This window comes from Loxodonta africana, chromosome 14 (assembly GCF_030014295.1).
Source record: "Loxodonta africana isolate mLoxAfr1 chromosome 14, mLoxAfr1.hap2, whole genome shotgun sequence".
Lineage (NCBI taxonomy): Eukaryota > Metazoa > Chordata > Mammalia > Proboscidea > Elephantidae > Loxodonta > Loxodonta africana.
The window spans coordinates 63,025,948-63,053,174 of NC_087355.1; the positions used below are offsets into that span (position 1 = coordinate 63,025,948).

General features: G+C 35.5%; 1 protein-coding gene across 3 annotated transcripts in view; it reads right to left on the minus strand.

Annotated features, from left to right (window-relative positions):
• CSMD3 (CUB and Sushi multiple domains 3) overlaps positions 1–27,227 on the minus strand; it is a 1,388,861-nt gene that overhangs the window by 686,651 nt on the left and 674,983 nt on the right. For all 3 annotated transcript variants that reach the window (XM_064268007.1, XM_003408442.3, XM_003408441.3), the window contains one exon: positions 1,574–1,695. In XM_064268007.1, coding sequence (XP_064124077.1) covers positions 1,574–1,695 — 122 coding nt within the window. The remainder of the gene's footprint in view (positions 1–1,573; positions 1,696–27,227) is intronic.

A 27,227-nucleotide genomic window follows, 5' to 3' on the forward strand; every position in this document is an offset into this window, starting at 1 on the left:
ATACAGGGCTGTTTTTTTTTTATGAGTCAGAATTGATTGAACGGCAATGAGTTTGGTTTTTTAGGTATAAATATGTGTTGGAGTCCTGCCCCCTGATCTGTGGATATAATCTCTTTGGGGAATACAGTTTTCTTTGAAATATTAATGAGACCATATCAGTTTAGTGTGTGTCTTAAATCCAGTCACTTCTGAGTAATAAAAAGAGCAGCACAGACACAAAAGTAAGCAAACACAAATGGAGGAAAGACAAATGCAATGTGGAGAGTGCCAGAGAATGTCCAGAGGAAAGTTAGAGAAGCTGAGACAAGGATTTTCCCCCAGAGTGTACTCAGAGTCTTCACATAGAGCTGGTGCCTTGAATTTTGAAATTTTCGACTCTTTAACTGTGCAAAGATAAATTTTGGTTTGTTAGAGCCACCCTCTTATGGTATTTCTCTTACAGCATCACTAAGAAATTAAGGTACTTAAGGGAAAAAAAATGTTCTATATGCTTTATGTAAGAATGATTAATGTATTTAAAATACTAATTCTATGAAGTGCTCTATTTCCCCCAATAACATTATGAATATATACTCTTTAAAAAAAAGAAATTTGCTGTGAGTCAATTCAGACTCATAGTGACCCTAAAGGACAGACTACAACTTCCCCATAGGGTTTCCAAGAAGCACTTGGTGGATTCATACTGCTGACCTTTCGGTTAGCAGCTGAATGCTTAACCACTGTGCCACCAGGGCATGATATGCTCTTTAACATTCACATTTTATATATAAATAAACTGAGTTTCAGAGAGGTTAAATAACTAAGTTTTATCACTTATTAAGATGTAAGTCAGTATTTGAACAACAATTTGATCTGACTGTGTGTGCTTTACCACCAAACTTAATCTAATTCAGAGAACGCAACAAGCAATCAGAGAAAAATGCCAGTTTTTCCTACATAGGTGTTTTCTATTGTTGTAAAAGCATATTTTACAAAGAGAAGCAAGACAGACACAGCAGGAGAGGAAACTTATTTTTGAGCTGCGCTCACACATATTCAGTGCTATCATTTTGCTCGAAGTGCATAGGCAAATGCACATTTAGATGTTACTCATCTTAGAATCAAACACGAAGACAATCCAACCTGTTGACATATCTATAATATGAATCCTCTGTTAGTACAGATCACATTAAACTATTTACAGTAAAGACCTATAGCAATACAGAAAGACTGAAACAAAAGTCATCTATATATGTAAATGGTATACTTGGATGATATGTTAAGCAGAAAAGACATACAGTAAAAATAAATTATTCAAGGTTCCTTTTAAGGAAAAAAAATACAACCTTCAAAAATGTATCCCAGAAAATATTCATTTATAATTTTAATGGATTTATCATGAATATGTTAATAATTAGAACTGCAATTATATTATTATTTTATTTATTTTCCTCAAATTTCTTATATACATATGCCTAGGAAAATATTACAGAAATCACACCTTATGAATTTTCTGTAGTGTACTTTCCTCACGATCTCTTTACCTTTGTCGTTCTGATTATGCTTTTCTACCTCAAATGATTTTCTCTCTTACCTTATTTGTATTCACCGCTGTGATGACCCAGACACATTGTGCATTGCTGTCATACTGGAATGGGAAGTTGGGAGACGTAAAGGTACCACTTGGTCCTTGAAGATTAGAGCCACAAGTCTTCACTGAAAGAGAAATTGCATTTTAAAAGATGGGCATATACCACATGCAAAACTATGGCAATAAAATACCTATCAAATAGACTTTAAACTTAAAATGGCACGATTATAACTGCACTGAAATACTTTATATATTATAGAATTCTAATGCCACTTATCAAAATTAGAGTTTTTTTAAAGACTGTGATTTATAAGCTCAATATTTTTATCATTAATTGAAAGCTAGTTATGAATAAAGTGAGGCATGATAAATTATCCTGACTCTGAATAAAAAGATTAGTTTAATTACAGAGAGGTATATTCATCCAATATTCTGTTAATAAAAGTCTACAAAGAGAAAGAAGCAAAGACTTGGATTGATTAAGCAATCTAAGCAGTATTTTCATTTTTATTTATTAAGTGCCCTAGGATTCATAAAAGCAAATAGTTGAGACATTAATATCAAATTACTCTCTCTGTTTTTATAACTGTGAGTTTGACCATTCTGAGTTATAAAAAGAACTGAGTTGGAATTATTTTAATAAATTTCCAAAAAAGTTAAAAGTTGTAATGCCTCCTCAGTCGTCTTCTTTTTTCTACTTAACAAAAGAGTTAGTGACCATCGTCCTTCACCAGTTTCTCAGCTTCCTTCTTGACTACCACAAACTTTCTTGCTGTCATTACTTTTGATTTGTGCTTCTTCATCCCATTGCATTAAAATCCTATCCATGCTTTTGTTTTCTAATCCATCAATATTTTATTTTTCAGTGTTGTTCAGTTAAATATGCATTTTCATATGTATTTAAGTCTTCATGTAGCTATTATCATCGCCACTTTGCAGATCAGTTTCTGGATGTCCCAAAGTTTGCTTGATTTGCCTGAGGTCACAAAGTAAATAAAAAGCATAGTCGAGATTCGAGCTCAGGTTTTCTCACTACAAGTCTTATCCTCTTGGCACTAAAAGTGTGAAAGTATGCCTCTCTAATATGTTAAGTATAGCTTTTTTTTTTTTTTCCCACTAGTTTCTGCCCTTTACCTTGTATTTTAGCATAAGTCTATTCCAAACAATCACTCTTTCAACTTGTTTATGCCTAGCTCTGGTAATGGTTACATTTAATTTCCTCTTGTTTGTCTCTGAATCTAAAATTTTAAACAACAAAACCATGTTATTTTGTAATAAACCAAAAAAAAAAAAAAACAAACCTGTTGCCTTCAAGTCTATTCCAACTCATAGTGACTCTATAAGACAGAGTAGAAACTCCCCGGAGGGTTTCCAAGGAATGGCTGATGGATTTGAACTGCTGGTCTTTTGGTTAGCAGTCAGTCTCTTAACCACTATGCTACCAGGGCTCCATTTTATAATAAGGAGAATATAATACTGATATTTTTCTTCCTTCAACATTATTTCTACCGACCAGTCTTTTTCTATTTACTGCCTAACTGCTTTGAAGTCTTCTATATTCACTACTTACTTTCTTCTATTCACTCTTGAAAGTACTTCAGTATGACTTCTGCTCTCATTTCAGTATTGAAATTATTTTCTTAGTGACTGGAAATGACCCCCTAGCTGATAAATCTAATATCTCTTAATTATTCTTCATATTTCATTTTAGCAGTAATTGACACTATTGATAAGTTTTGCTTGACATTCTCTGCCTTCTTTATATAATACTTAACTTTTGAGTCTTTCCCTATATGTGTTAAGTACTTCTACTTAATACCCTTTGTCTTTGTTCCATTGTGAATTGATGTAATGGCATGTTTTCTCTTTGTTCAAAAGTCTCTCCGAGTAGTTAATTTATTCTAATTCATTCCTATGACCGCAATGGTCATTTATGTGTTGATAACTCAAATCTACATGACCAACTATGGCATCTCACTTGATTTCTAGAAAATTTTCTCACTGTCTGCTGGACATCCAATGAGATTTTTAAATACAACGCCCTTTTTATTTAACTTTTAATTTAAACAATTTCTAAATATCGTCTCTGCCTCCCTAACATACATAAGCACTCCTCAAGACCTATCTATTTCTCCTCTGAAACATCTTTTTTTTTTTTTCTTCTCTTCCCACTGCCCAGTACTTTATAATCATCTTTGACCAGAACTAGAAATAACTATTTAACTACTTTCTTATACTCCAATTTATCTCTCTGTTCTATCCTCATTTGCTATATTCTTCTTTCTAAAATAAAGATTTGGTTACACCTACTCCTCACTTGTCAACTGTCTCATTACCTGACATTTAGCATTCCTGACAATAATAAAGAAAAAATATACTATCCAACTATTTTGCACATTAACCTCTGTCACTAATGAATGCTGAGGTGTGAGGCAAGAGCGATACTGGCTGTGATGGTTAAGGTTTTGTGTCAACTTGCCTGGGCCAGGATTCTCAGCAGTTTGGCAATTGTGTAATTATGGAATTTGGCATTTCTGTAATGATGTGATTTGGTATTTTTGTAATTATATAATTTGGAAGTTATGAAATAATGTAGTCATCTTCCATTTTGTGGTCTGATGTGGTCATCCTCTGTTTCTGCATAAAGGCCTTTTCTCTGGAACCTAACATGGTCAATAAGTGAGAAGTGAGTGAATTACCCTTAACTGCTATAGGGTCGCTATGAGTCAAAATTGACTCAATGGCACTGGGTTTGTTTGTTTTTTTTTGGTTTTGCATAAGATGTATACTGCTTTTGTATATAGATATACAAAGATCTGATGTATCTCTAATTCCTATAAGATGAATTACAAACTCCTTAATATATAATATAAAGTTATTTCCCTTAAAAACCCAGGCATTTATGTCATTTTACACATTATATACTCTACTTGTATAACAGTACAGAATAGTCTTCTTGGCCTTACGTGAATGTACCAAACCCTTTAAAATCTTCTATTTTTTCCTGTTGTTCCCCAAGTCTAAAATGCTATTACTTGTTACATTTACCTGCACAGATCTTCATTTTAACAAAGTCAAACCTATGTGCCACATTTTTCTATAGGGAGAGTTCCTAATTCCCTCCACCCTCCATGGTATGGCAAGGAATTGTTATAGTCAGAGCAAATTATTTGAAGAGCACATCTAGGAAGGTGTTTTGGTAAGGTTAGTGATCATGACCAGTCTGTACATAGATCAAAAAGCAGTTGTTCAAACAGAACAAGGGGATACTACATAGTTTAAAACCAGGAAAGGTATACATCAGGGATGTATCTTTTCACCATACTTATTCAATCCACATGCTGGGCAAATAATCCAAGAAGCTGGACTATATGAAGAAGAACATGGAATCAAGAAGACTCATTAACAATCTCCAATATGCAGATGACATAACTTTGCTTGCTGAAATCAAAGAGGACTAGAAGCACTTATTGATGAAGGTCAAAGCCTATAGCTTTCAGCATGGATTACACATCAATATAAACAAGAGAAAAATCCTCACAACTAGACCAATAAGCAACCTTATGATAAATGAAGAAGTGATTGAAGATGTCAAAGATTTCATTTTACTTGGATCCACAACCAATGCCCATGGAAGCAGCAGTCAAGAAATCAGATGCTGTATTGCATTGGGCAAATCTGCTGCAAAAGACCTCTTTAACATGTTCAAAAGCAAAGATGTCACTTTGAGGACTAAGGTGTCCCTGACCCAAACTATGGCATTTTCAATCACCTCATACACATCTAAAAGCTGGACATTGAATAAGAAAGGGAAGAACTTATGTCTTTAAATTATGAAGCTGGTGAAGAATATTGAATATGCCGTGAACTGCCAGAAGAACAAACAAATCTATCTTGGAAGAAGCATAGCCAGAATGTTCCTTAGAAGTGAGGATGGCAAGACTTCATCTCATGTAATTTGGACATGTTAGCAGGAGGGATCAGTCCCTGGAGAAGAACATAATGCTTGGTAAAGTAGAAAGTGAGTGAAAAAGACCAAGATCCTCAATGAGATGGATTGACACAGTGGCTTCAACAATGGGCTCAAGCATAGCAATGACTGTTAGGATGGTGCAGAACTGAGCAGTGCTTCATTCTGTTGAACATAGAGTCCCTATGAGTCAGAACTGAATAGACAGCACCTAACAACAATAACAACAGCGACCTGATAGAGAATCCAGTTTTAACAATTTTAAGAACTTTATAACAATATAAATTTTCCAACTAGAATATAAAATACATGAAGGAAGACCTTGGTATGCCACTAGTGTTTCAAATTCAATTCTCTGCATTATTGGTATGATTTAACTGAATTTTTCCTGCTTAAATCTGTTTCTTTTACTGTTGTTTTTCTGTTAGTATACTTTAAATTGTTCTTTTTACATTGTTTATGGGAGTTTCTTGTATATTATCAATATTAACATTTTGTTATGTTAATGTTGTTCTGATGTTAATTTGTTACAAATATTTTCCCATGTAGCCTTTAATATTTTTTTTACTTTTACATTTTGCTTTAAATTAAGTCTTCTCTTCAAACTTTTTAAACCGTTTTTTTTATGTGTATATCTATAGTATTTTCTTTTAGGGCTCCTTTGTTTTATGTCCTGCTAAGAAAGGTTTCTTCAAAACTAAGTTGAAAAATAACATCTTATATTTAATTCTGATACTGTTACAGTATTTTATTGTGAAAGTTCTATTGTGTTATATATAAGTTTTTCATATACCTGGAAATTATTTTTGTATGGTGTGAGGTAGGGAGAATACTCATATTTTTCCAGTAAGCAGATAGTCATTTACCTAACAAAATTTATTGTAAGCTGTATTATTTCCCACTAATGTAAAATGCCATCTCAATTGTGTTTTAAAAACCCATACTTAGGGTCTTTATGCTTTTTATTGATTCACTGAACTACAGGAATATTCTTCTGCCAGCGCCATACTGTTTAAACAGATTTTAAAATTTGGTAGCACAAATCTCCCCATTCTTATTGAATTTTATAATTTTCTTAGTTATTCTTTGACTTTTTTTTCTGTAAACATTTGACATGTCAGTGTGTCAAGTTAAAGATGACTGGAAGTCCTAATGAATTACACTGAGTTCACACATTATTTTGATACAAATTCTCTGCCTTGGTGTAGCCATTAATAACACAAAAAGATCAATAAATGAGATTATAGTAGATGCTCATAAAATATTTGATAAGCTAAGCAGAGATTCCTGACTTAAATTATATGAAAAATAGAAATAGCAGGTAAGGAAAAAAAAAAAACCTTCCAAATATAGCAATGAATGTAGGAAAAGAAATCAAGAATTAGATTGCACAATAAAACAGCAAAACCTTTACTATAAAATATTAGAACAAAACATGGACACCCACAATAAGTGATACCATTCAACACTGTCTTAGAGTAGTTCTAGGTAACACAAAAATTAAGATTTTTTAAATGGTTAAATGTATCACTGTTTCCATATAATTATTTTTAACTATTTTTAAGAAATTTAATAACTCTTATATCTACTATATATATTATGTTAAGTTTGAGAGTCCCAAAAGTTAGCTTTGAAGAAGATAAATAAAAATCTATAGGTTTTTTTTTTTTGAACAGTAATTAGCAGTTAAAATGGAAAAATCCAATTCACACAAGCAGCAAGAGAAATATGTAATATTGAAAAGCATATGTCTAGCAATAAAGGTATAATTTCTCCATGAAACAAAGTATAAAAGTTTACTGAAGGACATAAAATAAAACATGTATAAATGAAAAGGAATATCATGTTCTTGATGGGGAGAAAATATAAAGATGTTTACAACTTGATTTGAGCAATCTATGATGAATTATTACAGATGAACAATTTTCTTAAATATTCTAAATATCTATAATTACCTTAATATGTACTGAGCAAATCTGCTGCAAAAGGTCTCTTTAAAGTGTTAACAAACCAAGATGTCACTTTGGAGACTAAGGTGCACCTGACCCAAGCTATGGTATTTTCAATCGCCTCATATTCATCTGAAAGTTGGACAATGAATAATGAAGACCAAAGAATTGATGCCTTTGAATTATGGTGTTGGTGAAGAATATTGAATATACTCTGGACTGCCAGAAGAATGAACAAATTTGTCTTGGAAGAAGCACAGCCAGAATGTTTTTTAGAAGCGAGGATGGCGAGACTTGACTCACGTACTTTGGACATGTTATCAAGAGCGACCAGTCCCTGGAGAAGGGCATCATGTTTGGTAAAGTAGAAGTTCAGCCAAAAAGACGAAGACTTTCAACAAGATGGATTGACACAGTGGCTGCAACAATGGCCTTAAGCATAATAACGATTGTGAGGATGGTGCAGGACCTGGCAGTGGTTCATGCTGTTGTACACATGGTTGCTAATGTTGGAATAGGCTTGACAGCACCTAACAGCAATAACACCATGATTATTTTAACTCTCAGTGCCTTAGACAGAGTTATTATTTGATAATATTTTGCTTATTTTATTTACATGCCACCTAATGTTTTAAAAATGATGATAAGAATGCCTGCCTTATCTATCTTACAGTTTTATTTTGGAAATAAAATAAGCAAATATGTAGAAACATTGTGAAACAATATTAAAGTGTTATGCCCTTTCAGGAAAATGATATAGTAGTTGAAACAAACAAACAAAAAAAGAGTAAAAAAAAAAAAAATCATTCCTAGCCACTTTACCAATATATTCTTATTTTTTCTCAGGTCAAAAACATGTTGTTAACTATGCTTTGGAAAATGTCTAGGAATGAGATTAAGTACAATGAAATGTTTTGTTTTAACAGTAACCTTCAGGCATTTAGATGTGAACTAGAAATAATGTTTCAAATACATAAGTAAGACAAGCTGATGTTTTTTGTTTGAGTAAGAACAATTTCCACAGGATACGTATTCTTTACACAGAAAGAATAAAGATTTCTCTTCCTATTGAATATGCCAATTGGGGCCTGCCTCTAGTTGGTCCATTATGCCATGAGGTAACCCTTTCGCTAATTTTTTCTGAATCGTCATGAAATTTTTATGATGTTGAGAAACTCTGGTGATCTTGTTCTAACATATCCTCGGGAATGAAAATTCCATAAAGCTCCTTGTACTCACTTACTTGCAAATCCTAAATACCCTGAGAACATTGCCAACTGAGGACCTTAGCATTTGTTATTTCTTAGCCTGGAGAGCTCTTTCTCCTGATATTTATGTGGTTGACTTCCTTACTTTGTATAGATATTCACTCAAAAAAAAAAAAAAAAAATTTCGTTGAGTCAATTCTAACTCATAGCAATCCTATATGACAGAGTAGAACTGCCCCATAGGGTTTCCAAGGAGTGCCTGGCGGATTTGAACTGCCAACCATTTGGTTAGCAGCCATATCACTTAACCAATAAACCACCAGAGTTTCCACTCAAATAACCAAAACCAAAAAGCCCAGTGCTATCGAGTCAATTCCGACTCATAGCGACCCTATAGGACAGAGTAGAACGACCCCATAGAGTTTCCAAGGAGCGCCTGGTGGATTCAAACTGCCAACCCTTTGGTTAGCAGCCGTAGCACTTAACCACTATGCCACCAGGGTTCCCACTCAAATAGCCCTCCTTAAACTGGCCTATTCTGACTAATCTATCTGAACTTTAGATTCTTATGTTTCACTGTCTTGTACTCACACAAACACACAGAAAGATATACACATATGTATATATTATACATATATATATATGGATGTGAGTATAAACATATATATTAATATATGTGTATACATATGTGTGCATGTATCTAAACATACATACAGTTGTTTATTGTTTTGCTTCTCTATTAGAATGTCAACTTCATGACAGCAAAGACTTGATTTTGTTCACCACCTAGTCTTCAGTGCCTAGAGCAGAGCCTGACACATAGAAGACAATAAATATTTGAAGGGAAAAATGAATGAAAGAATGAGCAAATGCTTAAAGTAATATGAATCATAACAGTGCTTTTTAAAAATTTTGGTTTGTATTTTTCAATGGTTTTGTTCTTTGAATTTAGTGGTAGTTCTCTGGTTTTGCTAAAAGTTGTGTGAATAAGTCTTATTGTGTCATGCTGTAAGGCTATGTGTTAGGATTGTTGAAGGATTTATGTCAAGGAATGCTTCATAATAGATAATGATCAAAGACAGCCTGTATTTAATGGAATCATTGGGATAAAGTACAAATAGCTTTGGCATTTCTGTGTCTATCCCTACATCTTCAACTTACGAGATGTGTGCACTTCAGTAAATCCAAACTACTGTGGATCTTGGTTCCTTCACTTGTAATATGAGATAGTTGGCAGTATCACTCAAAGGCTCTGATGATTCTAGATCTATGATTACATCATGAAGTTATCTGTGTGTTCTTAATGGTTTCTCCAAAGAGGTGCAATGAGTGATGTAGAGCCTGGAACTTAACATTCTCGTCCAATGAGGCTTTTACTACCTCAGAGTAACAGCCTTATTATTATTAAAACTGTTTATTGACATATTTAATTGTTAAAATGGAGTCATTAGAAAAATGAATTTAAATTCAAATGTGTTTGTCATATTACCTTTTTATTTTTCACCTCTGAATTAGGTAACATTGATTTGTGATCTTATTCCTAGACCAAGTAATTACATTTCTTTCTTTAAATATATACAGTGGCATTTTTTTTTGCTTATAGCCAGGAATGACAATAAAGACTTACGGTGTCAGACTACTTCTGAGAGTAACTTGGCATTGGCCATGGCGTACATTATATTTCTTCTCCTGTACAGAAAATGATAGACAAAGCAGGCAATGCTTTTTTTTTGCTCCTAGAAACTCTAACGTGTACATTGGAAAATTAGATCTTCTAAATAAGTTGTAACTACGTAGTAATGAGTAGTATATGAACAGCCCAAACCATGTGAAAGGACACTACTTTGGAATAGCCCAGACTACAGGAGATGTATAGACAAGAAATTTCTTTGTTTAAGGAGTTCTGATGTGCCCCAGTGAGACAGGAGAGTAAATACTGTGAAATGGATGGACATTGACAATTCGGGTAACTAGAGATGGGCAACTTCCAGGAGACATGAGAACTGGACATGGAGAGGTATGGTGTTGCTATATTCTAGACATGGAATGGAACTATCACTAATCTCATAGAGGCAGACCAAGGCAAGTGCTATCCACAAGGTCCAAACTTCTTTCTAACTCTTCTTTGCCCAGCCACTACCAGTTATATCTGAACTTCATCCTTACCAGCTATACTTTGCAACAAGGTTGATAGCTTGTGTTTCAATTGTGACATTTAATAGCAGTAGAAAATGAAACTTCTGATGCATTAATTTGAATTACTTCTTTTCACTCCAGGTATCAAAAGACTGTCTCCTGAAAACAAATAAACCCCAGAAAAAGAAAGGGAGAGAGAGGAGAGAGATGAAAGGGTATCTAACCATTTAATTTTAATTTTTAAAAATGTGAATTTATTTTGTGTTTCAAACTAGTGAAGTTAAAACATATTACATGCTGTAGATAGGAAATAGTCAATGTTGGTTGTTTGAGAAGATCAAGCTTATTATAGTCTGGAAACTTTAAGGCAAATCTAGCACCTAAAACTCCCTGGGTCTATGATGTAATTGGTATTTAGTATCACTGCACAGCAAAGCATGATTAATGTCCCAAAACAAAATCAACATTTATTATTATTATTTATTAACCAAATACTATCTTTCAGGTCTAGAGTCAAATAGCTCATGGTTAAGAATATTTGTTTAGTGGAATATTAAATCAAATTGTCACAGACAAAAAAAAAAAGAATGCTCATATTTCACAATAACCATTCAATTTTTCTGATAAGTTCTACCTTTTGAAACTTAGAACACACATTATTGGCTCACTCATTTGGAAAAAATGGATGCTGCACAATTTTTAATCTGCAAAAATAACACAACCCACAAACATTAAACAAGTCCATATTCTGTTTGAAATACCATGCAAGGCACTAAAGGTGAACAGGAACCCTGGTGGTATAGTGGTTAGGAGCTTAGGCTGCTAACCAAATGGTCAGCAGTTCAAATTCACTGGCTGCTCCTTGGAAACTTTATGGGGGCAGTTCAGCTCTGTCCTATAGGGTCACTATGAGTTGGAATTGACAGCAATGGGTTTAGTTTTTTGGTTTTTAAAGATTAACAGGCAAAGAAGAGAACAGGGACCCTGCCCTCAAGGAGCTTACAGTCCAGAAGGGAAGAGAAATACTAAACTAGTAAACACAGTTGAATAAAGTTCTCTAAAATGTGCTATGGAAATAAGCAAGAGATCATGAAAAGCTATCATTTGGAAATGATGTAGGAATAAAACTGCTTTATTTATGTGTTCTTTTTTCCCCCTTTATGGTAATTTAGGAGTCTTTCTCCCTCGATGCTTGAAGAAGCCGTATAAAGAACAAACTCATTCTAATCAATTACCTTACAAAATTACTATGTGATCATTACTAGTAGAGATGGTTGAATTGAAAAGCTTTAGAAAATCTAGGAAAAAAAATCACCCTTATGTTGGTACGTATATTTCCTTTGAATATAACACAATGCATTGATGAAAAAATGATGTTGAGAAAATAAAATGGCTCAGGAAATTAATAATTTCTCTGATAGAAGTTATAGGAAATACAGACTATATTAATTAAATCAAATAGAAAATAAATATTTGAAAAATATTTTAAATATTGGAAGGATCCTAGCTTAGTAAAATACTTTTAATAAAGGAATTAGTAATTAAAGGGTTAACTTTATCTGAACAATTTGGTCTTTGTTCTTGATTCCTGAGAGATAAACTCTAAAACCTTGAAATTTCCTGAGTGATTAAAGTGTCTTTGACGGGGGCTGTAGACCACATTTAAGGATTTATACTCATGTTGGGTGGGGGCTGACTATGCCAGAAATACCCACCAGGTAGCATAATATCAACTTTGTGCTATCAGTGTCTTGGAGGTTGGTATCTTGTGGCTGGTGTTTGAATTGCATAATGAGGCCCCTGATAAAGCTCTGAACAATGAAGCTCCATGAGCTTTCTTGGTAATGAAAGATATGGATGAATGTGGGTAGATAGCATGCCCCTTTTTTGGGACATGGAAGCCTCCTGTTGCGAATCCTCCCAGACCTCACCTTATGTGTCTCTCCATGTGCATACTTTTTGCTATAATAAAACTGTAACTGTAAGCACAAATAAGAGCAAAATGAAATGCTGACTTTAAAATGTTACCCTATCCACGTTTCCAGCCATTACTTAAGTCCATTTTTGTGTTTGGATTATTATGAAATAAACTCCATTGTAGGATTTCACTTCACCACAGCAGAGTAAATCTAACTTTCAATGAGTTTCATGAGTTCTTCTAGCAAATTATAGAACCCAAGGAGTAGTGGGAACCAGCAAGTCAGAAGTGAGTGTGTTTTGGGTACTCCAAGCCTGCTGCTGGCACCTGAACTCTCGGGCAGACCTGCCAGTTGGAGAATTGTGCCCCTTAATTTGTGAGGTTTGGGACCTAGCTCTGAATAGTTCAGATCAGAGGATGAAGTGCTGCATGTGCAGCTGGTGGCAGAACACAAGTGCAACACAGGGGAACAGGACTGATCAGTTTATTTTGATTTTCACATATTGTTGGTGCCAGATAAATGGGATTTGATTTTTCTAAATAATAACCTAAGGAGAAAGAAATGTGCAGAAAATGGAAAGGGTGTTGGGGTTAATTTTCAACTGAGATCATAAAAGATTTGCTATAAAAACATGGATGGAACTTGGTAGAAATATATTATCAAAGTGGGCAAAAAAAGGACAAGTGAGAAGAATACCACAAGAAGTAGAGTGTTCTCTTATTGGATACAGAGAGGAATTGTGGAGAATAAAACACAAAGAAAACAAAAAGAAAGAGCAAACAACCTTATGACAGCACTTATCACAGAGAAAATAGGATTCCTTAGAATTAGGAACAGACTTCTAGGTGTCAGGATTTTTCAGGTTTTTTTGCATTATTCTTGGTATCTTCTTTGAATGTGTTTAACCACGCTTTGTCTTCTCTTTCATTTCCTTGCTGGGAAGAACACTTCTAGTAGTTCGGAAAGTCATATTCGAAGTTAGATTTACTCTGCTGTGGTGAAGTGAAATCCTACAATGGAGTTTATTTCATAATAATCCAAACACAAAAACGGACTTAAGTAATGGCTGGAAACGTGGATAGGGTAACATTTTAAAGTCAGCATTTCATTTTGCTCTTATTTTACTTTAATTGTTTAATACTGTAAATACTATAATCTACCTGAAGAAAATGCTGAATTATCTACCTAAAAGTCAAAGACCCATTAAAATCACAAATAGGCAGATAAAGCAATTGTTCTGTGAATCCATTAGAATTCTCAGATTCTTCACTTTTAGTTATGAAACACGCACACACACTCGCACACACACGTGCATCTGACAGTGAATGACAAAACCTATTTAAATCAGCGTCTGGCACTATCAATGATTAGTTCAGCTTAATAATATTTAATTGGACATCCCTGTCTCTGCCTTCAGGAGAAACTGATAAAGTGTCAGAATTGGACTAATCTTCAAATACATCTAGTGTCATCTGCATATGAATGGTAGTCCAATCCACGTCTTCACTGAAAAGAAGTATATAAATGTGGAATAATAATGTAACGAACTGAAGGCAGAGGACTAGAAAACACAGGAGAGGCTATGAAAGGGACAGAATTAAAATCAGCAAAAGGCAGACTGCGAAGGATCAGATAAATTTGATTAAAACCAGCAAATGTAATTCCTATTAAAGATCAGAAGTATAATGTACATATTTTTCAAGGACAAAAAATTTAAAAGAGTAAACTATTTTTTTCTCTCCATGTCTTAGTTGGAAACTCTGGTGGCGTAGTGGTTAAGTGCTATGACTGCCAACCAAAGGGTAGGCAGTTCAACTCCTGCGCTCCTTGGAAACTCTATGGGCAGTTCTACTCTGTCTTACAGGGTGGCTATGAGTCGGAATCGACTTGAGGGCACTGGGTTTGGTTTTGGTTTTGGTATGTCTTAGTTGTCAGTAGTCTAACTCAGTCATGAAGGTCATGTTTTTGATAGTGCTGCCTCTCTTTTTTCTCTGAATTATCCCTTTCCTGTTAAGAATGAGGGCAATGCTTTACAAATGTAGCTCACATGGCATTAAATCAATAATAAAAATGATTTATATCAATTACTGGTTCCTTATGCTTTTTGATAAAAATATAAGAAAATTCAATTTAACTGAGTTTAGTAAGAAAATGAGACAATTTAGGTGATGGAGTGGGATAAGATAAATTGTTGTTGTTGTTCGGTGCCGTTGAGTCGGTTCCGACTCGTAGTGACCCTATGCACGACACAACGAAACACTGCCCGGTCCTGCGCCATCTTTACAATCGTTGTTACGCTTGAGCTCATTGTTGCAGCCAATGTGTCAATCCACCTCGCTGAGGGTCTTCCTCTTTTCCACTGACCCTGTACTCTGCCAAGCATGATGTCCTTTTCCAGAGACTGATCCCTCCTGACAACATGTCCAAAGTGTGTAAGATGCAGTCTCGCCATCCTTGCCTCTAAGGAGCATTCTGGTCACACTTCTTCCAAGACAGATTTGTTCGTTCTTTTGGCAGTCCATGGTATATTCAATATTCTTTGCCAACACCACAATTCAAAAGTGTCAGCTCTTCTTCGGTCTTCCTTATTCATTGTCCAGCTTTCACATGCATATATATGATGTGATTGAAAATCCCATGGCTTGGGTCAGGTGCACCTTAGTCTTCAGGGTGACATCTTTGCTCTTCAACACTTTGAAGAGGTCCTATGCAGCAGATTTGCCAAAGCAATGCGTCTTTTGATTTCTTGACTACTGCTTCCATGGCTGTTGATTGTGGATACAAGTAAAATGAAATCCTTGACAACTTCGATCTTTTTTCCATTTATCATGATGTTGATCATTGGTTCAGTTGTGAGGATTTTTGTTTTCTTTATGTTGAGGTGCAGTCCATACTGAAGCCTGTGGTCTTTGATCTTCATTAGTAAATGCTTCAAGTCCTCTTCACTTTCAGCAAGCAAGGTTGTGTCATCTGCATAACACAGGGTGTTAATGAGTCTTCCTCCAATCCTGATGCCTCATTCTTCTTCATATAGTCCAGCTCCTTGGATTATTTGTTCAGCATACAGATTAAATCCCCAGGAAAAAAAAAAAAACAAAAAAACCCAGTGCCCTCGAGTCGATGAAAGAATAAAACCCTGATGCACACCTTTCCTGACATTAAACCAATCAGTATCCCCTTGTTCTGTCTGAACAACTGCCTCTTGATCTATGTAAAGGTTCCTCATGAGCACAATTAGGTTTTCTGGAATTCCCATTCTTCGCAATGTTATCCATAATTTGTTATGATCCACACAGTCGAATGCCTTTGCAGAGTCAATAAAACAAAGGTAAACATCCTTCTGGTATTCTCTGCTTTCAGCCAGGATCCATCTGACATCAGCAATGATTTCCCTCGTTCCACATCCTCTTCTGAAACCAGCCTTAATTTCTGCCTGTTCCCTGTCGATATATTGCTGCAGCTGCTTTTGAATGATCTTCAGCAAAATTAATCATATTAATCATATTGTTCTATAATTTCCACATTCTGTTGGGTCACCTTTTGGGAATAGGCATAAATATGGATCTCTTCCAGTCAGTTGGCCAGGAAGCTGTCTTCCGTATTTCTTGGCATAGATGAGTGAGCACCTCCAGTGCTGCATCTGTTTGTTGAAACATCTCAATTGATATTCCATCAATTCCATCAGTCTGCTTCAGAAAAGCATTAGCCAGTGAAAATCTTATGAATAGCAGCAGAACATTGTCCGATATAGTGCTGGAAGATGAGCCCCCCAGGTTGGAAGGCACTCAAAAGATGACTGAGGAAGAGCTGCCTCCTCAAAGTAGAGTTGACCATAATGACATGGATGGAGTAAAGTTTTCGGGACTTTTCATTTGCTGATGTGGCACAACTCAAAATGAGAAGAAACATCTGCAAGCATCCATCAATAATCGGAACCTGGAATGTACGATGTATGAATCTAGGAAAATTGGAAATAGTCAAAAGTGAAATAGAACACATAAACATCGATATCCTAGGCATTAGTGAGCTGAAATGGACTGGTATTGGTCATTCTGAACTGGACAGTCGTATAGTCTACTATGCTGGGAATGACAACTGGAAGAGGAATGGTGTTGCATGCATTGTCAAAAAGGACGTTTCAAGATCTATCCTGAAGTACAACACTCAGTGATAGGATAATATCCATATGCTTACAAGGAAGACCAGCTAATACGACTATTATTCAAATTTGTGCACCAACCACTAGGGCCAAAGACGACGAAATAGAAGATTTTTATTAGCTGCTGCAGTCTGAAATTGATCGAACATGCAAACAAGATGCATTGATAATTAGTGGTGATTGGAATGCAAAAGTTGGAAATAAAGAAGAAGGATCAGTAGTTGGAAAATACAGCCTTGGTGATAGAAACAATTCCAGAGATTGAATGATAGAATTTTGCAAGACCAACAACTTCTTCATTGCAAACACCTTCTTTCGCCAACATAAACGGCAACTGTACACATGGACAACTGAAGATAAATTACTATGCATTTTTATACTACATACATAACCAAAAAAATCCAAACTCTTTGACATTGAGTTGATTCCAACTCATAGCAACCCTATAAAAAAAAAAAAAAAAATTTAGGACAGAATAAAACTGCCCTATAGAGATCCAAGGAGTGCCTGGTGGATTTGAACTGTCCACCTTTTAGTTAGCAGCTGTAGCTCTTAACCACTACTCCCCCAGTGTTTCTCTCTCTCTCTATGTATATATAAACCAAAAACCAAACCCAGTGCCATCGAGTCGATTCTGACTCATAACGACCGTATAGGACACAGTAGAACTGCCCCATAGAGTTTCCAAGGAGCGTACATATATATATATATATATATATATATATATATATATATATATATGACATAGAGGGCACTGGGTATTCTTAGGAGGTATTCAGGAGGGAATGGGTATGGAAGAGAGACAGGAAATAGGAGGAAGAGAAAGGAGTAAGAAGATAGTGTATGTAGAGTGAAGAAAAGGCAGTGAAAAAGACTTAAGCACCTGTTTGGACATAGGATTTAAAAAATGGAATTGTAATATTCAATTTTAAGTTGTTTGCCTACCTTTGATGTGGACTGCCCCCCCCCGCCATACCTCCCAACTTATCCAGGAGACTAATAAAGCAAGTAATTATTGTCTGTACATTTCAAATTTTTCTTGTTTGGTTCTAAAGATGAAATGAGAGGTTATGTCTGCATGAATTTATGTACAAGAGACATAATTCAAAAAATCAGAAAGCAGGAATTTGGAGTCAGAATGAACCCTTAGACAATTTGTTTCTCCTTTACAGCCATAGAAATTCACTGACATTTTTTGGAAGACTTTGGAATTCTCCAAAATTTAGAATTGGTTGGTAGACTAGCTGATCTAATCCGCCTAAAAAGGCAGTAGGTCTCAGGTGACAATTTGTAATTCCAGAATACCATGCTCTAAGTCGCTTGCATAGTTTGCATGCTATTTCCTTCACCCGGAAGAGCCTTATTTATCTCTTAACCTAGCTGACTAAAATTCATTCTCCCAAATCCTTACTTTTATTAGACCATTCATACTCAGTTTTAATTATCGGCTTACTTACTGTGCTCCTCTAAGACAGCAGCTATGTACTTCATTTCCTAGTGACCGGAACTCAGCTTATTGTAGAACACATAGTAAATGCTCAAAGGAGTTTTTTTCTTTCATTATTTAATGAATCAATAATCAAATAAAGTAAAGCATGACTAAATGTAAGAAATAAAGAAGGTCAAATTTACATTTTAAATACTTCAATTGAGAGAGAAAGTCATTTCTTCAAAGAAACATCTCAGGGTAATTTGGTTATAAATTATAATTCTAATTCTCCTTCCTAGAGAAAAGTAGGATGGATATTTTATGATGATCTGTTATAATTCTTTAAGGGAGATATTAAGTTAACACCAAATGTTAACTGAATACTTAGAGCATTTCAATGCAAAAACGAATAAGATAGGATCCTATTGTTAAGGGGTGTGTTATCTTAAAGAGGAATAGCATAAAGAGGTCATTCTAATAATATAAGTGTTAAGATAATGGTAAGGGTGTGTTATTGGGATATAAAAGAGTAGACATCTTCGTAACCTGGCAATTCAGAGAAAGCATCCTGGAAATTATTTCAGAACTGAATCTTGAAAGATGAGACACGTGAATTCAGAGTAGAAATTCAGGATGAGCTTCTAGACTGAGGGAAAAGGGGCATTAAATAGCACTTCGTAGACAGGAAAACTTTGCAATTCACAGAACATCTAAGATTACTGTGGGGAGGGAGTAGGTTCTTTAGACAGAGTTCCAGAAGTAAATAAGAGCTTATTCAAGGAGGGCCATATGTGATAGGCTAAGCAGTTGTTGGATTTTTGTTTGTTGATATTCTCAAAGGTTAGAAAGAGGACATTATTGGTACTTTGGGAGGGGGTTAGGAGGGCACTTGACCTGACCTTGTCTATATGTAATGTATCAGTCCAGCTGCCAAGTGCTGGAGAGTCAAAACTGAAGGCCTGGGGATCATAGTACAAAACGTCAATTCATGCACTTTTAAGATCTCAAAAAAATGTAGCTCTATTTAGTTTTAAATGCCAAGCACTAAATATTTATTTACTTATTAATTCAGTCATTTATTGAACCAACATTACTTATGAAGCTTCAATGTGATCAATAGTATGATAGTTGGTAATCAGACAGCTGTGAACCAGGCCAACAGTGCTGTGCCTTCATGAACCTCCCATTACAACAGGAGAGACAAACAAGAAACATCCATTATGCCATTAATTATAGTTTAATCATGAAAAGCACTACAAAGTAAAAGACCCGGGTACGCTTAGAGTATGAGTATATAATTGGGAAACTTGCTATAGCCTGAGAAGTTAGATCATCAAACACTCTTCCTTAAAAAAAAAATTACAGATTCATTAATACAAGATAATTTAAGGGTTGATGAACAGGACACCCAACCCACTGCCGCTGAGTCCATTTCAACTCATAACGACTGCATAGGGTTTCTGAGACTTCTATGGAAGCAGACTGCCACATCTTTCTCCCTCAGAGTTGCTAGTAGTTTCAAACCACCAAACTTCAGTCAGCAGTCGATCACTTTAACCACTGCGCAACCAGGGATCCTGAGGGTTACACAGTAGGTAAAATATCTGGATTATATAGCATTTTTTTAATAAGTAAAATTTTATTTTTTCTAATGCATCAAACAACTGAACCAAGGGTTGTTATTTTGCTAGAGTCCTAGAAATATGCTTTCATGAATCATCAGGAATTATTGTGACCAGATTGCAGTTCTGGTATATAAATGATATTGTTAAGAAACTTTTAAGTATCTCAATGCTGTTTGCATGTAAGTAGGCTTACTACCATTTTCTGTCCAATACTTTTATTCATACTAACAGGCTTAATAAATCTTGGGGATATGAAGTCCACATAATAGCCACTCATTTCCCAAAACAATGGGCTTTCACTAAAAGCTTTTTCTTGCCGAACGAGTAGATTATTCCTCTAAAGCGGTATTCAAGATTTTTATAAGAGGAAATAAAGAACAGAAAAGGAAAAAAAAAAAAAAAGAAGAAGAAAACATTCTTACAGACCAGGAACCTTCTAGGAATTGGATCAGTGCATATGAGAAACACTAATTTTTAGGAAGTCTAACCCTGGTGGCATAGTGGTTAAGTGCTACGGCTGCTAACCAAAAGGTCGGCAGTTCAAATCCCCCAGGCGCTCCTTGGAAACTGTATGGGGCAGTTCTACTTTGTCCTATAGGGTTGCTATGAGCCAGAATTGACTTGACGGCAGAGGGTTTGGTTTTGGGTTTTTTTTATTTCTCTATGATGATGAGCAAAGGAATAAAATTTTTACAAAATATTAATTCAAAAAAAAAAAAAGACTATAATAGTCTATAGAATGCCGACTATCAAGATTAATTGTTGAGTTTATATTACTCATTCCTATTCTTGGAGAACTGTCATTGTGAATGGCATTAATACATCAATCTGAGAAAGAATTCTGAAATTAAAAAAAAAAAAAAGAAATTAGAGGAGCCTTCTCACAAAGATGACATTCTGAGCAATAGGGGCCAAATACATTGGTTCCAAATTATGGGGGCGTTGGATGGACAAGATAAGTGAATCCATCCTTTATCTGCCATAGTGAAGCAGGTTCAGTGAAATGTCTTAGAAAATGTTGAGGCCCGTAAACCAATCAAAAAGATTTCATAAATGGAGCAGCTGAGAAGAATTTCTTCAAGCTGATATGTTGACAGGCAAATTAGCTACATTTAAACTCTCAAATTTTTAAATGACTAAAGATACAAAAGTCTTGGCTTCATGTGAGATTGAGAAATGAAATATAAATGTCAGAATCAAAGATGACATGCTCAAGGGCACACAGTTGACTCAGCTGGTAATCAGGATGGGAGTGGGGACCACAAGAGAACGGGTGTGTGGCCATCTGGTCAGCACATGTCCAGGATAAAGGAAGGCACCTCTACTCTCAAAATTGATAGACCTAACTGAACCTGGGCCAGATTTGCCCAGATCTTCGAGTTTTTAGAAGAAAAGGTAGAAATGTAAATATTATGTAAAATCTTCAATTTTTCAAATATTGGCATGTTCTTTAAAAATTTAATGGACCTATGATAAATATCATCTGCTTCTGGAATACAAAGCTCTAGTTTGTAATTTCTGATCAACATCTTTATTTTGATGTGAGGTTAAAACAAATATATTATGATTTCAATGAAAAAGGGGGTTTAGAAAACATAATCACACATTGCGTTTCGGTTACTGACTGCAATGGAGTGTTTTAGTGTTTCTAATTTACAAACCATTAATAAAGAAAATAGCTTGCCAAAAAAAAAAAAAATGAGTTTATTTACTTTATTCTACTGTTTAGTGTCATTTAAAAAATAATTTTGGAATTATTTAGATTTACAAAAAAGTTTTAAGGATAGTCCAGAGTTCCTTTACACTCTTCACTCACTGTTGTGTGCTGTTGAGTCAATTCTGACTCACAGTGACCCCATATGACAGAGCAGAATTGCCCCATAGGGTTTCCTAGGCTGTAAATCTTTATGGAAACAGACCACCATGGCTTTTCTCCCTGGAGGCTGCTGCTGGGTTTGAACTGCTGACCTTTTGGGCAACTGCCCAAGCTCTTAAACATTGCACCACAGGGCTTCTTACCCATCACTTCACTTCCCCTAATGTTAACATTTTACGTAACCATGGAACTTCATCAAAAATAAGAAATTAGTACATTACTTTAACAACAACAACATCAACAAAAACCCATTACCATCGAATCAACTCTTACTCATGGTGACCCTATAGGACACAGCAGAACAGCCCCCTGGCATTTCCAAAGAGTGGCTGGTGAGTTCAAACTGCTGGCCTTTTGGTTTGCAGCTGAACTCCTAACCACTGGACCACCAGGGCTTTTTTTGAGTTTTATTAGTTGCTTTTCCTCCCTCCCCTAGGATCCAAATCAGGATACCATATCACATTTAGCTGTCATATTTCTTTATTCTCCTCCTTCATTGTCATTTTAAATTAATATTTTTCCAGTCGCCTTGAGTTCTTACTTTTTTATTTTTGTTTTGGTCAGTTTAGTGTGGAAAGTCAACATCCATACATGTAACCAACTCTGGAACAAAGATGAGGATGAGTTCCTGAGGGCCAGACCCTAGACAGGATGAAACTGCATACCACAAAAGCCCATTTTTACATGTAGCCACCCAACCTTCCCTTGCTTCAACCTGTTGGCATCATAGGACAGCCAAAATCCTTCTGGATTATTTTCAAAGGCTATAGTTAGCAATTAAGTACACAGTTCTACTCTGTCCTATAGGGTCGCTATGAGTCGGAATCGACTAGACGGCACTGAATTTTGAGTATGTATGTATGTGTGTGTATATATATATATATATATATATATATATATATATATATATATATACATACATATGCCAAAGATGTGGTTTAAACTGGATAGAAAAAAAAAAATCTAGTGCTTTAAAAAAAAAAAAAAATTTTTTTTTTTTTGAGATCTGTAAATAGAAACTGCACTAAGCTGTTCAATATCCAGTGGAATTTCATCAGAAGATCTTTTAGAAAAATGAAGAAATATTATACTCTGAGCTAAATACAATAGTTGCAAGATGTGAGAAGATCAATCTCATTAGCCTGTTAGTAACAATCTATACGAATGATGAAAATTACTGACCTTCCTACTTTTCCTTCCTCTGTGCCCCTCAGCAAACTAAGAATACTAGGCATTGGCCCCTTTTTGTCTTTATTCATAATTCTCTATTAACTTCTTAGTGCCGAGATTTTTAGCCTCGGCACTATTGGCATGCTGAAATAGACCAAATGCCACTCTTTCATTTTACAGGGTGTTTAGCAGCATTTGGCCTCTACACACTAGATGCCAGTAGCACCACCTACCCCAGTCTTGACAATCAAAAATTGTTCCCAGACATTGCCAAATGTCTGGGGAGCAAAAATCTTACCTCTCCTCTCACTGATAACCACTGACCTGGTGAGAGGTCTGAAAGCCCTGTTGGCTAGTGGTTAAAAGCTACGGTTGCCAACCCAAAGGTCAGCAATTCAATTTCACCTGGCGCTCCTTGAAAGCCATATGGGGCAGTTCCACTCTGTCCTATAAGCTTCCTATGAGCTGGAATCAAGTCAACTGCAACGAGTTTTTTGGTTAGTGCGAGGTCTCTGGTTCTACCTAATCTCTTTGATTTTGCTCATCTCCTTTGACTCATTTAACTCTGTACTTTACCAAGAAGTTTCAGTGAAAGAAAATTATGAAAATAAGGCATAATCATTCAGCTTCCCATTATACTGGGGAGCTCTCATATTAAAAGTAAGTTAATAGGATATTGTTTTGACACTCAAGAAAGAAAGAAAAATCTTGTTAATTCAAACCAAATTAAATGTCCTTTTTCTCAGGTCCTTCCCCATCATTTATCTAATTCCTACTCATATTTTTGTCTTAGTGTGGCACCTCCTCTGGGAAGCTTTCGCTGAACGCTCCAATCCTAATCCAGCCAGAATAGGGAAACCCCCCTCTATGTTTCTTTTGTTTACTTTTATAAGCTAATTTATTAAATACTATTATCTTAATCTTTTCTACTTTCTGTTTTCCTCGGTAGCTTCTGAGACTTTGTGGACAATGGTCACATCTTATTGCTGATGGGTCTTTGATTGGTCCTGTAGGCAATAAATGTTTATTCAGACACCTAACCAATAAATATCTGAGGTGCCAAGGAGCAGAATTAGGGCACTGGGTTTGTGCCTATGAGGAAAATACTGGTGGTGGCAGAAGGCAGTAAATTACATTTGCTTTGCTATATTTCTGAAGCTGTCTCTCTATATATGTTTTACATATTTACATTGAGGAACTAGAAATCACAAAACAATACATAAATAAGTATTTAAGGTAATGCAACAAGATTTGCCAATGGCAAAGTTGTCAAGGGTTTAAATTTGCCTGATTCCTCCTTGCTAAAATGCCTCCTGATGCCATGTTGTCCAATGTATTTGCCACAGACTTAGAGGTAGAAAACAATTTTAATTTTTTATCTTACAGTTTTAAGGGGTCGTAGCCCAGTCATGGGTTAGCTGGCTTCTTTATTCAGGGTCTCACCAGACTGAAATCAAGGTGTCAGTGGACTTTGTTCTCATCAGGAACTCAGAATCTTCTTCCAAGCTCCCTCAGGCTGTTGGCAGAATTCAGTTCCTTGTGACCGTAGGACTTAGCTCTTGTTGGCTGTTGGTCAAGGATCACCCTCAGGTTCTAGAGTGTGCCCTCAGGTTCTAGCCACATGGACTTCTTCAAGGCCAACAGAAGAGCATCTTCAGCTTCTCATAGTCTCTATTAAAGGACTCATTGATTTTGTTAGGCCCACCAGGCAGCAATTTCTCTTTTCATTAAACTAAAACTGGCTGATTAGGGACTCTAATTATATCTTTTTGCTCTGTTAGGTAATATAATCCATGGGAATAACATTATATTCAGAAGTCTCACCTATATTCCATCCGAGGGGATATACAAAGGCTTGGATCATTGGGAGTCATCTTAGAATTCTGCCTGACACATCTAGTGGCTAAACATATATCTTTCTCATGGTTAATCAAACATATAAAAAATAGTCAGAAAAAGTTTTAACCACAAGGAAGAACTTCTAGTTCTGGATTTTGGCAAGAAAACTACATAAAAAGATTGCTTACAATCCATCTCTTCTACTTAGGTAAGAAGCAGGATGGATATTAGTCTAGATTCATCACATTTCTCTACTTGCTATGATGATATTAACACCGTATGGTGATAGCAACAGAGTTCTACTGCCTGTTACTTGAAAAAGCTGATATGTGTCTGATGACAAAGGTATTCCCACACATCCACTGATTTTGGGAACTGAATTTGGAAGAACTGTCTGGTAAGAAAGTAAATCAGGAGGATATTTTTAAGAAAAAGAAATATGCAATAATAAAAACAATGAATAATATTTATTGAGCACTTACTATGGGCATTGGCTAGATATTATGCAAAGTGTTTTATATTCATTTACATGCATTTATCACCATCCAACTAAATGATGCAGGTAACGTTATCATGCCCATTTTAAGACAGGGAAAACAATCTCATTGTTACACCAAAGTGGGTATAAAATTCATAGCCTTTCTATCTGAGTCGGGAGCCTACACTCTGAAAAACACTACGGAATATAAAAGTGCTGTATAACCACAATTAAATGATCACAGTGCTATTTTTTTCTGGTTTATTTTTTACTGAGTTGTTTTTTCCTCAATAGTTTTCATAGCCTACGTATTTGTTATATTGTATAGCTCATGACAAGAAATGGATTGGCATGCTTGATGTATCTTGGGATCATGTAATTTCTTAATGGTAAGCACATCTGATAATTAAGAGCTCACTATCTACTCAACATCCTAGGATGGGAGAGTTTCATAATGTCTGATGTTTTAATTTACCCTGGAAAATACAGGCCAGGTGTGAATCCTTTCACCTAAGAGAGCATTTATAGATGAACAGTTTATGGTATTGAGATAAATGTTCCTATAGATTTTTAGAGAAATTCCTAGCTTTTACATTTATTAAATACTAAACGTTCTATGGCAATCAGAAAGATGCAACTTCAATATATTCTAAATATCAAGGTTCTTTTTTTTTCTTTTGATATTCATTTAAAATAAACATTTAGTAGTAATTGCAAACAAATCCCTAATATACATATTAAAGAAACTTTGTTCTTAAACTAAATTGCCTAGTAAAAAGAAACAAGTTTGACATCATTTTTCTGTATGGATAACCTTTGTCCTCTGAACACCCTACCCAATATACATATTAAAATTTTTCTTACTTTATATTGAGTAGTTGTTTTAGCCCTGCCTGTGACCACACTGAAATGCTTTTCTTGGTTCTTGCCACCGCCCCCCCGCCCCCATCGCCAAGGAAAAGCAGCAGATTTTTTAAAGCCAAGAGAAGGCTCAATGAGTTGTTAACTCACGACGTGTGGTCACCTTTTGCTGCAGAATTTTTTTACTTTCAAGTACTTTCTATCCTGGGAGACATGCTGAACTTTTCAAAGACATGGTGTAAATCAGCAGTGCTAATCCCTGAAGATGATGACAAACGCCAATAACAACACCCTTGTGCTAGTCACAACCACCTTGTAAACAGAGGGCACTGTATGGGGAGCTTTACCTGCTCTGTAGCATTTAATCACTTGAAACAAAAGAGCAAAGCACAACACCTCTGAGTTACATGTTTCTTTTCATAACAATAGCTCAGACTCTGGAGTTCGAATGCATGGGCTCAAATCCCCACTATCAAATACTATAAATTTGACCATGTAGGGTCATTGAACTCTTCTGCACCTCATTTACCTCATTTGGAGAGGGGAATCAAAACATAAAACCTCACTGGTTTGTTGAGAAGAGCAAATCAGTGGGTATACTTAAAGCTTGCCTGGAATGTAGCATGCACTGCATAAATGTTAGCTGCTATTTACTATCATGGTTGTTGTTATTGTTTTAATTTTACAAAGAAAATAACAGATTAGAGGAGTTAAAAAATTCACCAAGTTCATTTGGACCTGGACAGCTAGATGTCAAAGTCTGAATTCTTGTCTAAAAGACAAAAAAAAAAACAAACCCAATTCTGACTTATAGTGACCCCATAGGATAGAGTAGATCTGCCCTACAGGGTTTCCAAGGAAGAGCTGGTGGATTTGAACTGCCGACCTTTTGGTTAGCAGCCAAATGCTTAACCACTGTACCACCAGGGCCCCAAGTTACAATATTAGGGAGAAAATAATTCAATAAGTTGTTTTAGTTCCTTTTTATTTGTATACATGAAAATATATTAATATAAATTCTATTTATCACTACTTTTT